This window comes from Dermacentor silvarum, chromosome 4 (assembly GCF_013339745.2).
Source record: "Dermacentor silvarum isolate Dsil-2018 chromosome 4, BIME_Dsil_1.4, whole genome shotgun sequence".
NCBI classification, from domain to species: Eukaryota; Metazoa; Arthropoda; class Arachnida; order Ixodida; family Ixodidae; genus Dermacentor; species Dermacentor silvarum.
This window is the reverse complement of record NC_051157.2, coordinates 115,356,236-115,368,453: the sequence shown is the minus strand read 5'-3', so window position 1 is coordinate 115,368,453 and position 12,218 is coordinate 115,356,236. Positions and strand designations below refer to the sequence as shown.

Here is a 12,218-nt window from a genome sequence, read left to right as displayed (position 1 = left end):
AGAGGTTGATTGTACTCCGCAGATTTCTCGATTTCCTGATTGATGACATGGATATGATCCATCGTAGAATATCCCTTCCTGAAGCCAGCCTGTTCTCTTGGTTGGCTGAAGTCAAGTGTTGCCCTGATTCTATTGGAAATTATCTTGGTGAATATTTTATGCAATACTGAACGCAAGCTAACGGGTCTTTAGTTCTTCAACCGCGGGCGTCGTGCTTCGCTTCAAATGCGTTGCCTTGAAACGTGGAGAAAGACTGGGGAGCCAGACCCATGACGACATAACTTTCAAAGCATCGCTTGCTCTTACCACCGCAGTTAGTACCCACCCAGAGTACGCCCGAACGTGGTCTATTAATTGTTTCGTCAAATCAGCTGTTGTGTACCTTAAACTGCGGTGCGTATTTTCTTGCTAATTTTTGTTCCCCTGTCTTGCACCTATATAGGATGAGACAAGATGTCTCGCGGGGTAGTTATTTGTCGCGTGTTTGCTTAGTAAAATGTTTTGCTGTGCATATTTAGTCGTGAAATAAATAAATAGCAGAACTCTAAACGCCGAAGTCGTCCCCTTTTCTTGAGAGTTACGTGCACTATATTGTAAGACTGTGTGGTGCGACATCGTTACGCTGTTCAGACGCGCCTATTGAGTTCTTGCCGGTCTGTTGAGAGGCAGAATGCATTGAGCATAACGACAGCGTTGACTGGGACCGTCTGTCTTAACAATGGGTCGGCACGGCCTTAAATATGGTCGAGGTCACCGGCTTCCCCGTCCATCGATGGGCCCAAGATGGGACGAATTTTTTTCACACGGGAATGCAGTCGCTGCGGACCCTGGAGGCTCACTTTATCACCTGCACATGTTTGCGGAGGCAAAATACATCATTGTTTCCATGAAGATGCCCCCAAATGCGACGAATCGCCGTCGGAAGGGCGGCTTGGTTGACTTCACACGTTTGCAGGGCGAAAGGCTTCCTCGTTTCCCTGAAACTACCCCGAAACATGACCAGTCATCCTTGAGGTAGCCCTCGCCGGTTGTTGGGTACAATGCTGGTGTATTACCCGACGCTTTCGTTCGCTACAGCTTTGGCGCCTGTCTGCTGCTTAAGCGGGGGGCCACGTGGTGGTTCGGTGCGTTACCTGAGTGACATAACACAGACTCGACCGCCTCACAGGCTTGAATTCCTTCACTCAACCTCGGCGTGCGTTTGCCACGCCTGCTATGTGCGCATATTCCGAAACCACCGCAGAAGACGCAACCAAAGCGAGCCGACTAAATCTACCGCTTGCCTATCCCGTGAGGGCGTATTTCCTATCATCACATTCCCCTAAATTGTTTATGACTAGACTTCCGAGATTGTCACGTGACGCTCCCTCCTAGCTTTTTTTCCCTTTCTTCATGGTTAAACCCTCGCCTAGTCACGTGGTACCGCAGCGGCGAGGCTCCAAGCAAGAGCAGCTGAGACACCCTTCCGCAGCAGATCACGTGGTGTGACGTCGCACCTGCCACACTTGCGCTCCGGCGGCTCAAGGTCATTGCGACGCGATGAATGACCTTGCGAGACATGACGTAGTAGAACTTTCGCCCTAAAACTCACGTATTACAAGATAAGCAGTTGTAAAAATCTAAAACGAAGCTGGGGTAATAACAATAACAATAGAAATGCTTAGAAACAACGACCGCAGAAAAGTGTGTGATGTACGTATATCCAAAGAACGCTAATCGCATTAAAAGTTTAGGCTAGAACTTCTCACCGTATTCGTGACCAATATTGGATGGCTACTTCTTTTGTGGCTGCATTTACGCTAGAGCGTTCCGCGCCTCGAATGATCGAACTTTTCGATGACGATGATCAATTGTGCCGAAGAACTTCTCTGCGCACAGATCGGTCCGAAAACAATTTCTTTCGTCGTAAAGAAAGTTCTTCCTTGATACGCCAATAGGAAGTCATCAGATGAGCGAAGTGCGCGCGAAGATGCTTCGCAAGTTGAAAGTGGTGTCACTCAAGTGTTCCCTTGCCTTTGAATCAAGCTAGGTCCCGGTTCCCCCCGCTCACCCACAGCTTCGTAAGCGGAATTAGAGGGCTCGTTCTCACTCCGCCAATTACGGCTTCATTCATCGGAGACAAATATTGTCACGTTCTCCTGACGATGAAGAATAAGACACTCGTTCTATAATGCATACCACGTACGTAGCGCGCAATCTGATTAGCCAAGATACTTTCGCTATACGACTGGTGGCAACATTCGCGGGAAAGTATCGATACAACTCTTTCTTTGACATGCCACTGTGTATTGTTGTTTTGTTTGCGACTAAACAGAGACCTTGACCTGGAAAGACGTAGTATGAACCAAGGGGTCACATAAAAAGCCTTCTCAATTTATTTTTGGCGCAGCATCGCCAATCTATCGTCGCATAGTTCCTATACGTGCTATAATCCCTCCCCCCCCCCCTTCACGCGCGCGCACGCACGCACACGCACACACGTGCAGACACACAGCACTCTCGCGCGCGAATACACGGGTTCGCAATTTAACAAACAAGCATCACTTACTCTGAAATGATCAAGAAACTCCACAAGAGTCAACTCCCCCTGAATTTCGAGGCAGTCCCAGAAGGTGAACTCACGATTGCGAAACTGTTAGGAACAAGAAAACACAGTGCACTAAGAATGAAGTAACGGGAAGCGAGGCATAGGCAGCTTGAAATTATAGTGAAGGTGCCACATATCGTTGATACAGATTGGGTTTATTGGGGATGAATTTTCCATCCGGTCTTGCCTCGGGGTTTTACATTGTTGCAGTATAAGCAAGAAAGATGACTGAGAACAAAATTTGTGACTATGGGAGGTATAGTGTTCAGTGAACTCACTCGCTAAAGTGATATTGTTAAAAGCTGGGAAATGAGGACTGTGTGGCTGCAGGTTCAGGCCCGACAATTCTTCTTTTGGGGGATAATCAAAGGCTTGCTTACACAAGTTCTGTCGCGATTACTGATATGAAGAAGCAGGCAATGGAGGTAGAAAAATCACAGGGAAGATTAATTGTCACATTTATTTGAAATGTTGAATTATTATAGTAAACGAAAGTGTCAGTGGACGAAAAGATAACTTGACACAGGTGGGAGCCGAAGCCATACGTGCAACTGCTGACCTGACGGCGTGTTTTCGACTTCAGTCAGCGAAAATTACCTTCACATTAGCATTCGAAGTATGACTTGCGGCCGTACTGAGGCGTAATGAACGCCTGTCGCCAAGCAAACGACAAGGTGTGAATGTCCTGCGCTCGTTAATGGAGCACAGCTACATATGCGGTCAATTTATGCGCCGTTTCAACGAAATATTTATTTGTAACCGGCAAAACAAACATACGCTGCAATACGCAAACACACAAGCAATGACCTCGATGTCATTGGGTTGCATACGAGGGCTTTTTTTTTTTTTGCGTCACGTGCCTGCTCTCATCACGTGTTACGTGACGCCACCGAGCCAGAAAAACATGTTACACATCCGCGCGCCATGACCTTTAGTGGCACTGGCTAACACTGCCAGGGCTGGATCTAGTAAACATAAATACCCAGTATAGTGGACGGATTGATAGCCGCCTCCGTAGCACAATTAATAGTGCAACTAACGCGTAATGTGGAGGTGGTGGTTTGGGCTCCCACTGGCGGCAAGTTATCTTTTCGTCACACCTTTCATTTCCCTTTTCTTCATTATTTTCTACATTTCAATTTCAACCACATCTAATTTCCTCGTATGCTTTCCTTGGCTTCATTGTCTGTTGGCTTTATATGGTCATGATTAACAAAAATCGAGACGCTCGGTCTCGATTTGCACACATGCATCAAGCGCTGAGCACAACAGGGAGGTCGGGGCGCTGCGTAGCTGACTATGCACGCAAACTTAACCGGAACCGTCTATAGGCAGAACAGTATTGTGCACAGCTGCATTGTAGAGCCCCATGTTCATGTGTTTGGGTGAGTTGTTGCGTGGCGGAAATAAAGAAATTGGACGCGTACCTGCGTGTTTCGCTGCAAATGACTTGTGAGAGCGTAAGCGTGGGGGAACTACGTAATTTCGTCACGGCATGCAAGAAAAAATTATTGCCCATACTTTATATGGGTACCGTGAAGAGTCGCACTGTTTTGAAACTGTAACATTATGTAAGGGTCGTCCGGTGCCAGCTTCCTTAACATTTGAATAAGACTCCGTGTCAATCTTGGTATTTTGATGTCGTCTAATTTTCTTTTGCATGTCGAGTGAAGTACGTATAAATGTGTTGACGTCTTCTTTTGAGAATATAGTCTCAAGAAGGAGGCTGTATTGTTAGCTCGAATAATTCTGGTTAGCACAACTTGCACTGCAACATCATTTCAGGTTGAGTTCGGTGACTTCATTATATAAATGTATAAAAATGACCTTGGAAATAAATTTAAACTATAAATTTGTAGTCTATTTCCGTAACCAAGAAAGTGTATCTTTACAAAAACCACATTGACAAAGAGAACAACTGCATCCTTTAGAATTATCTAGGGAAATCTAGGGAACGTATGTGTCCCACTTTAGGGGAAAAACTGGTTTTAGTGGTTGGCAGTACGGCTGCGTCGACACCAAGAATGGCGGTCGGCTAGCGTCCTGTCTAAGGATACCGCATCGAAAATTAAAAAAAAAAGAACAAGAAATGGAAGTGCACCTTTTTCTTAGCAGCTGGAATGGGTTCTGAGAAACCGACGAAGGGCAGTGCCAAGTTGACGAAACTGTTCTTGTACAGCTCCAGTCTGTCGTGACCTTGAACCAGCTGCGTAGAGAAAGCGGTTAAAGGCAAAGATGTCGCACTGCCGGTCATCGTATCATTTTCGAACAGGTCTACCAAAGAGTACATACAGTTCAAGATCCACTCGTCTGGCCTGCGATGTAAACGGCACAAAACACAAGCGAGAATACAAAAGACGAAACAGCAGAATACTTGCGCGGGCTATCAAACGAGTGTCCGTTAAGCAGTATAAGCGTGCTCAGTTGATAGTCGCCTAGGAATATTTCGTGTGTTTACACTTGTCTTGCGCCTTCGACATCGTGGGATCTTTGCCAATGGACCCCTGCCACCTGGAGTTCTCTCCACCTGACACTTTGGATACAGAGGCACTGTTCCGAACAGTGTTTGTGCAACTGTCAGTTTCACATCTAACGGAGCTTTTCCGGATAATAAATACCTAAAGTTCACAAATACTCTATCAATTTCCGAAACTACGATTAGCATGCTATGCTCAACTGCACGACGGCCACAATGAAACAATTTTATGTCGGCAGAGACCCAATGCAGAACATTACTATAACAGGTAACATTGAATTGAATTCAATGTTACCTGTATAGCCACAACCACGATTTGATTATGAAGCACGCCGTAGTGTGGGACTCCGGATTAATTTTGACCACCAGGGGATCTTTAATGTTCCCTCAGTGCACGGAACACGGGCGCTTTTGCATTTCGCCCCCATCGAAATGCGGCCGCCGCGGCCGGGATCTGATCCCACGACCACGTGCTCCGCAACACCTGTAGCCGCTAAGCCACCGCGGCGGGTACATGTAACATGCACAGGTGGCCTGCGGAAGGCTGACACGAAGCATAAACTTCCTTTCTATGAACTCGACGCGATCGGATCGAGTCACCACACTCCAAATCGGCATGACTCTACCCATCCAGACTTTTCGCTCGGCCGGCGACGTTTCCACGAACCGGCGACCGGATGTCACTACAAATTGCAGCGCACACCATGGCATAGACAGGAATAGACGAAGCCAAGCGCTTGTCTTCGTATATTCTTGTCCTTTCACTCGGATGTCAGCAGTCTTTTTTTTTCTTCATTTGCTCTGCATGGTTTGCGATGGTTAATTTTGTGCAAATGGCATTTGCAAACAATGATGTACTGCTTCTGTGTGTACTAACGTCGCGCAAACGCCAATGCGGGGGCCTGCGGCTTCGTCAAGCTGTCCATGTGGCAGCTTTTTCTGCATGCCCCTCGCGTCATGTACTGATGCGTTATGTACTGATGCAAATAAACATCATTGTCATTGTCATTGTCATAGTTGCACTAACATGGGCCATCAACTAGCCCGGCCTCATACCGGATGTTGCCGCTAAACAATACGACTCGCCTATACTTTGTCATACATGTTCATGTGAACGTAGCTATGCAGATGTCACAACAGCGATGACCAATTATCGAAAAGTTCGAGCATATTGTTGTGATACAACAGGCGCTTATAATTATTAGACATGACGCAAAGGAAGACGAAGACGGGCATCTGGGCTTGGCACGAGCTGGTTACCATCTTGGTCACTGGCTGCGCTGCTCTTCTAAATACAGTGTAAATAGTCTCTTTAGTCTCTTAGTATGTATGGCGTATGTACACAGACAGTTTTATTGGGGTGGCACTTATACGGACACTCCAGGCGCATTCGCGCCGCAGCCGTGCTGTTCCGCGTGCGACAGCGCATGCGCTGCCCGCGCCCCGAGAGTTGGAGATCATGTGCACGATCTGCTGCGGGTGCAAGGCTGTAGGCGAGCCCTTATCTCGATTATTCGATCGAGTGAACGCGTGTTTAGTTAGTAAGTAAATGTCTACTGCAATTTATGCTGCGTGAACGTAGAAACCCACGAGCCCTACTTCGTGCAATGATTTAATACCTTCCTACCCCTGTCAATGCTTTGCTATTTGTGATAAACTGCGACATTTTTGTTTCTTCAGTTCTACTAGCCTATAAGTAAAATATCTATTGTGAAGCACCTCACAGTTTAGCCCTTGAATTAAATTGAATTCTGGGGTATTACGTGCCAAAACCCCGATTTGATTATGAGGCACGCCGTAGTGGAGGGCTGCGGATTAATTTTGACCCCCTGGGGATCTTTAACGTTCCACCAGTGCACGGGACACGGACGCTTTTGCATTTCGCCCCCATCGAAATGCTGCCGCCGCGGCCGGGATTTGATCACGCGACCTCGTGCTTACCTGCGCAACATCATAGCCGCTAAGCCACCGCGGCGGGTCACAGTTTCGCCCTTGCGGATGAGATATGTCGACATGTTCCCGTACCTCGAGTGACCAGGTGATATATCATCGGTGGAGTATAATCAAGAAATTTTACCACAAAAGTTTCAATAACTGATTTCGGGGCATAAGTTCACATATCGCGGTTGAAGATTATGACTTTCTATGGCATCCTACCTTATACGATTTTCTAAGGTAACGAGAGGAGCGAGAGTGCGTTAATATAGCTATAATATACATACGGCCAGCAGGCCGTATCCCATCAGGCCGTATGATCCGGGTTTGTCATTTCACGGGCAAGGTAGCGTCTTTATAACACGGCGAACGTCGAACGTTAAGGAACATTCACTCTTTTGTATCGACTAAGGGGTTCTAATCGCGGAACTAAGGAGCCAAAAATGGGTTCAATCCTGCTGAATGATTAGCCTCAACTACGGTGACTAATGCGACTATTTTACTTATGAAAAAAGTTATTGATGAAACCTTGTTTGTTACTCAATTGATCACAGCCAGTCAGGAAGCTTGCGCCCACTTGTCCATAATTAGTCAGGTGCAATGGCGAAATAATGCAACGTTCAATAACCTTTTTTTTTAAATACGCGAGTATAGAAATTACTGCAACGTTCAATAACCTTGTTTTTTAAATAAGAATAGAGAAATTAAAGAAACGGCCTGCCAATTAATTGTCAAGTGCATGAGACTTGTCCGATAAAAAGTATTCACCAAAGAACCAGGGGCCAAACAAACAAAGCTTCTCGTTTTCGGAAGTGCTTTCTTGCCCGTGACCGACCGCCTTACGTCCGGCCTGCATTGCGATTGGCTAGAATTTTCTCTTATGAACAATTCTATAGCGTAAGGTCCTTTTGTGAATACAGGACCAGTATTGTGCTTCTCTCGACCTTGTAAAGTTCGAGACAGGCGAGGCCCGCGACGAGCGACGTGGTGGTGGCGATGGCCGGGGTGATCTTGCCCGCGATGAGCTTGCTCTTGAGTCGGTCGGCCGGCTGAATGTCGTAGTTTGCGGCGCGCAGGTTCGAGGCCGCCACGATGAAGTCCATGTGGAAGTTGGCGTCGTCGTCCTTCTCGAACTCGAGCGCCGTTAGGGTGAGGTCATCGAGATCCTCTGGATCGGGGAGCTCTTCCAGCAGCTTGTCCAGGAGCTCATTGTCTACGCAAGCGAAGAAGGCGACATACACCGGTGAAGGCGAAGAACGGGTGAAGATGCAACACGAACTTTCATTCTCTATCTCAGGAAATTTCTGCGCGAATGGAAGATAGGGACAACACATGAGAAGACACGCACAAACAGTGTGAGCGCCTTCTTGTGCGGTGTCCAGGCCTTCTATTCGCACAGTTAACGTCCTACGGTAATCGTGGATCAACTAGCATCTCAATATTGATACATGCATATTGCGTGTTTCTTCTGGACGATGCGCGCGGGCGCCCAGACGAAGAAGAACTGCTCTTTGCTCTCGAGCTGTCGGCTGATCTGGCCAGCGCTGAAGCTATCCTTTGTAAATGTACTTGTAAATAGTCTCCAGTACTTAATCTTTCGTTCGCGTAACATTTTGGTGGAGCTTGCCGTTCCCCGTTCTCGCCACAGAGCTCTGCAGCGGCCGCACCGTCCGGCGTTCCACCATGGCTCCCGGTGACGACACCTCGTCTGCTGCTCCTACTGCGACTCCAACCACAACGTACGTCACGGTTGCCACTCCCCGCGATCCTGGCATATTCTCCGGCCAAGATAATGTCGACGTTGATGACTGGCTCGGCATGTATGAGCGTGTTAGTCGCAACAACCACTGGGACCCTACCATAATGCTAGCGAATGTCCTCTTCTATACTCGGGCGGAACACCTTGTGTCTGGTTCCGGACACACGACGAGGAGATCTCTAGCTGGGACGCTTTCAAGGAGAAGCTCCGCGACCTCTTTGGAAATCCGACCAGTCGGCAGCAGGCTGCAAGAAAAGAGCTTGCTACCCGAGTACAGTCTTCCACTGAATCGTATGTCTCGTACATACAAGACGTGCTAGCTCTTTGCCGGAAAGTCGACGAGAACATGGTAGAAGTTGACAAGGTAGGCCACGTTCTCAAAGGGATCGCGGACGACGCGTTCAACTTGTTGATCTTCAACAATCTGTCCACCATCAACGTCATTGTCAACGAATGCCGCCGCTTTGAGCTCGCCAAAAGCCGCCACGTCATTACAATGTTCTCCCGGCTCCCTAACACGGCTGCGACGTCGTCCTGCGTCACCCTTACCGCTTCACCACCCTCCAATGAGACCGTCACAAAGATTGTTAGCCGCGAGCTCGAGGCTGCAAGTCCTGCCACGTTTCATCCACGCCCGCTTGACCCCACCATTGACCAACCAATTACGTAGGAAGACTCAGACGTAGGAAATTACTACGTAGGAAGACTCAGAAGAAAAGCTATATACAAGTATATTTACAAGCAAATGCGCCGCACTTGGCCAAGAGACAACAGCCCGCACTAGCCTCTAACCGTCGTCGTCGTCTTCACACTGCTCGCCTCTTCGTCATCGCAAATACTGTTCCGTAGCAAAATCTTCGGGATACGAGGCAAGAAGACACACAGAAACAGTTTAAGCGCGTTCTTGTGCGGCGTCCATCCTTTCTATTCGCGCAGCTGATTTCCTATGGTAATCATGAGTCAACTAAACTCTCAAGATGTTCCACTTCCATTCTCCGGTTCGCAGTAATTGGGCACCATGGTCAAAGCTATAAGCGTTATGCGCTGTGGCTTGATTCGGTGCGCGATAATGTATAAGCGGAGAATGCTCCGACGCTGGGGGACACGCGGCGCATGGTTGACGGGCACATTTACACAATCGCGCCACATATTGGCTTAAGCCAATTTTAGCACCCGCAACAGCGATACCATATTGTGAAAAAAATTATGGATGCAGCTTTATTGCCGCGACGTTCGTGGTATACGAGCCGAAGAGGTGAAAGCTCGAGGGGCGGGACTCGACAACTAACTACATCCGAAGAGAATCATAGGACGATACATATGCAGAGTATGCGCAGAGTATACGACGTTAAAATAACTTACCACACTGATCTCCGCTAATAACGAATTGTAATGGTTCGGGTGCACAGAAGTGCTGGGAAGTTCCTTTCGCGTACTTGCAAGTTATACACTTCTAGAGCTTTAAATACACTCTGTCGCCTTACGCTTAGATAAACTGCCACCGAAATCACAAAGCTTCGTTCGTAAATGCCGTTTGCTTATTGGAGGCCGCCTTCGCTCATAATATGTCCGACCTTACGAATTGCTTCTTACGATCAACATTAGCCTAAGGACTTGTTTGGGAATACGGGCCCTGGGCTTGTACTCGAAAAAACCTTTTATGCTAGAATTATTCTTAATGGAAAACATTAGCCAATCCCGATGCTGGATATATCATTAGCGAAAGCGTCCGGATAATGGCAAGGAGCACTTATACGAACGAGAAGCTTCGTGAATTCGACTCCTGATCCTGATGCAAGCACGCTTTTGTAGATACAGCAAAGAGACAGAGAGGGACGTAGGAGATCCTAGGACAAAGCCGAGTGGTTGGCGTCACATTCTGGCTTCATCGGAATGAACGGCTGCGCTGAAGTTCAATTCACCACGTAGAACCACCTTCTGCCGCGAGCAGAGGAACGGCTGCAGAACATTTGCGCTGTCTGCCGGGGGCTGCTGTTTCCAGAGAGCTCAGCCTGCGCATGCGTAGCGAGAGGCCGGAAAGGCTGGTGCTATTAGCCACCTTACTGTTAAGAGGAAGCTTAAGCTCGGGTGCTCCTATCTAAATACATGCAAAAGGATAATTCGTTTTTCTCGGCAACCATTGCACTAAATTTGACGAGGTTTGTTGCATTCAAAGAAAAACTTAAAATCTGGCAGCTATTGGTTTCAAATTTTTGATTTAGGTCGTCAATTTTTTATTAGAAGTTGGCGAAAATCGCAAATTTTCAGGAAACGAAACTATCATGTTCACAACTCTAACTCAGCAATGAAAAATGATATCGCAATTCTGTGCATTGCATCTGATAGTACATCTACGGCGGACAAAATGAAAATATTACACATGAATCTCAAACAATTTAGTAATATGGGAATACACCTTTTGCAGAACCCTTGTACACAACATAAGTAATTCACGTAAGATATAAATTGACAAATGGAATTTATCCGCTTTGAATGATCTTATGGATGCCGTTTACAGAACCGCGATAGCTATTCTTGATGCAGAGCTATTAATTTGTAAACTTCGTGCTTCTGGTTTTTTTTTTCGAACCTTCGAATTTGTGAATTTTTTTTTAAATTCAGGCCCTAAATCGAAATTCCGCTTCCAACAGTCACTATAACTTACCATTATGTCTCAAAACACATTTCATTAAAATTGGTCGAGGGGTTATCTCAGAAAAGCGTTTCTGCGTTTTACATGTATTTGAATAGGCCGCGTCGGAGTTGAGCGCCCGAGCTAAAGCTTCTTCTTAAATGCGTTGTGTAAAGTTGCCAGTGGTCTGGACCCCCTAGCACAAGGAGGGAATGCCAGTGAAATTTTCCGATTTCGAAAAAAGCAATTATTATCGTCGCGCGTACCTTATCACCACCAGAACTGGCTCACTTAGGGTATCTTCGGCTTGTTGTTTTAGAGTACACTAAATCGGCTCTGAAAGGCAACTTACTTCTTATGATCGGCTGATTTAAACGGAGCGCTTATATGGCGGGTGCAGCTCACGGCGGTGCTTCATGCATGTAGCCACAGGGTGTGGTCACGATGTCGGACTCTCCCTCTGTTCGGAGGCGTATGCGTTACTTGATTTCGAATGACGATTCGTCCGAGCGCCTTGCGTAACTTACCTATATACATGGCGCCAATTTCGGAGCGCTCTCTCTGCTTCGTAAATGCGACAAGATTTCGACTATGGAGCTGAAGCTCCTTAGTCGGTCGTGAGGGTCAGAGACCGAAAAAGCGGCTACAGATCAGTCTGCTCGGGTGCAGAGGAGTGTAACCACCATCCGAATGTACCATTACTTGCACTGTTAGAGCAACATGCAGCCTACGTATACGTCCGCCCATTTGCGCATGCTCCGAGCACGCTTCCACTGATCAGCGGCTCCCCCCCCCCCCCAAAAAAAAAAAAAGGCGCAAGCTCACTCCA

The 12,218-nt window shown here is 47.2% G+C and overlaps 1 protein-coding gene across 1 annotated transcript in view; it reads right to left on the bottom strand.

Moving 5' to 3' along the window:
• LOC119448851 (ubiquitin-like modifier-activating enzyme 1) overlaps positions 1-12,218 on the bottom strand; it is a 114,881-nt gene that overhangs the window by 49,410 nt on the left and 53,253 nt on the right. Inside the window, exons 21-23 of the mRNA XM_049666527.1 lie at positions 7,943-8,211; positions 4,689-4,793; positions 2,549-2,632 (exon numbers count right to left, since the gene is read on the bottom strand). Of these exons, the coding sequence (XP_049522484.1) occupies positions 2,549-2,632; positions 4,689-4,793; positions 7,943-8,211 (458 nt within the window). The remainder of the gene's footprint in view (positions 1-2,548; positions 2,633-4,688; positions 4,794-7,942; positions 8,212-12,218) is intronic.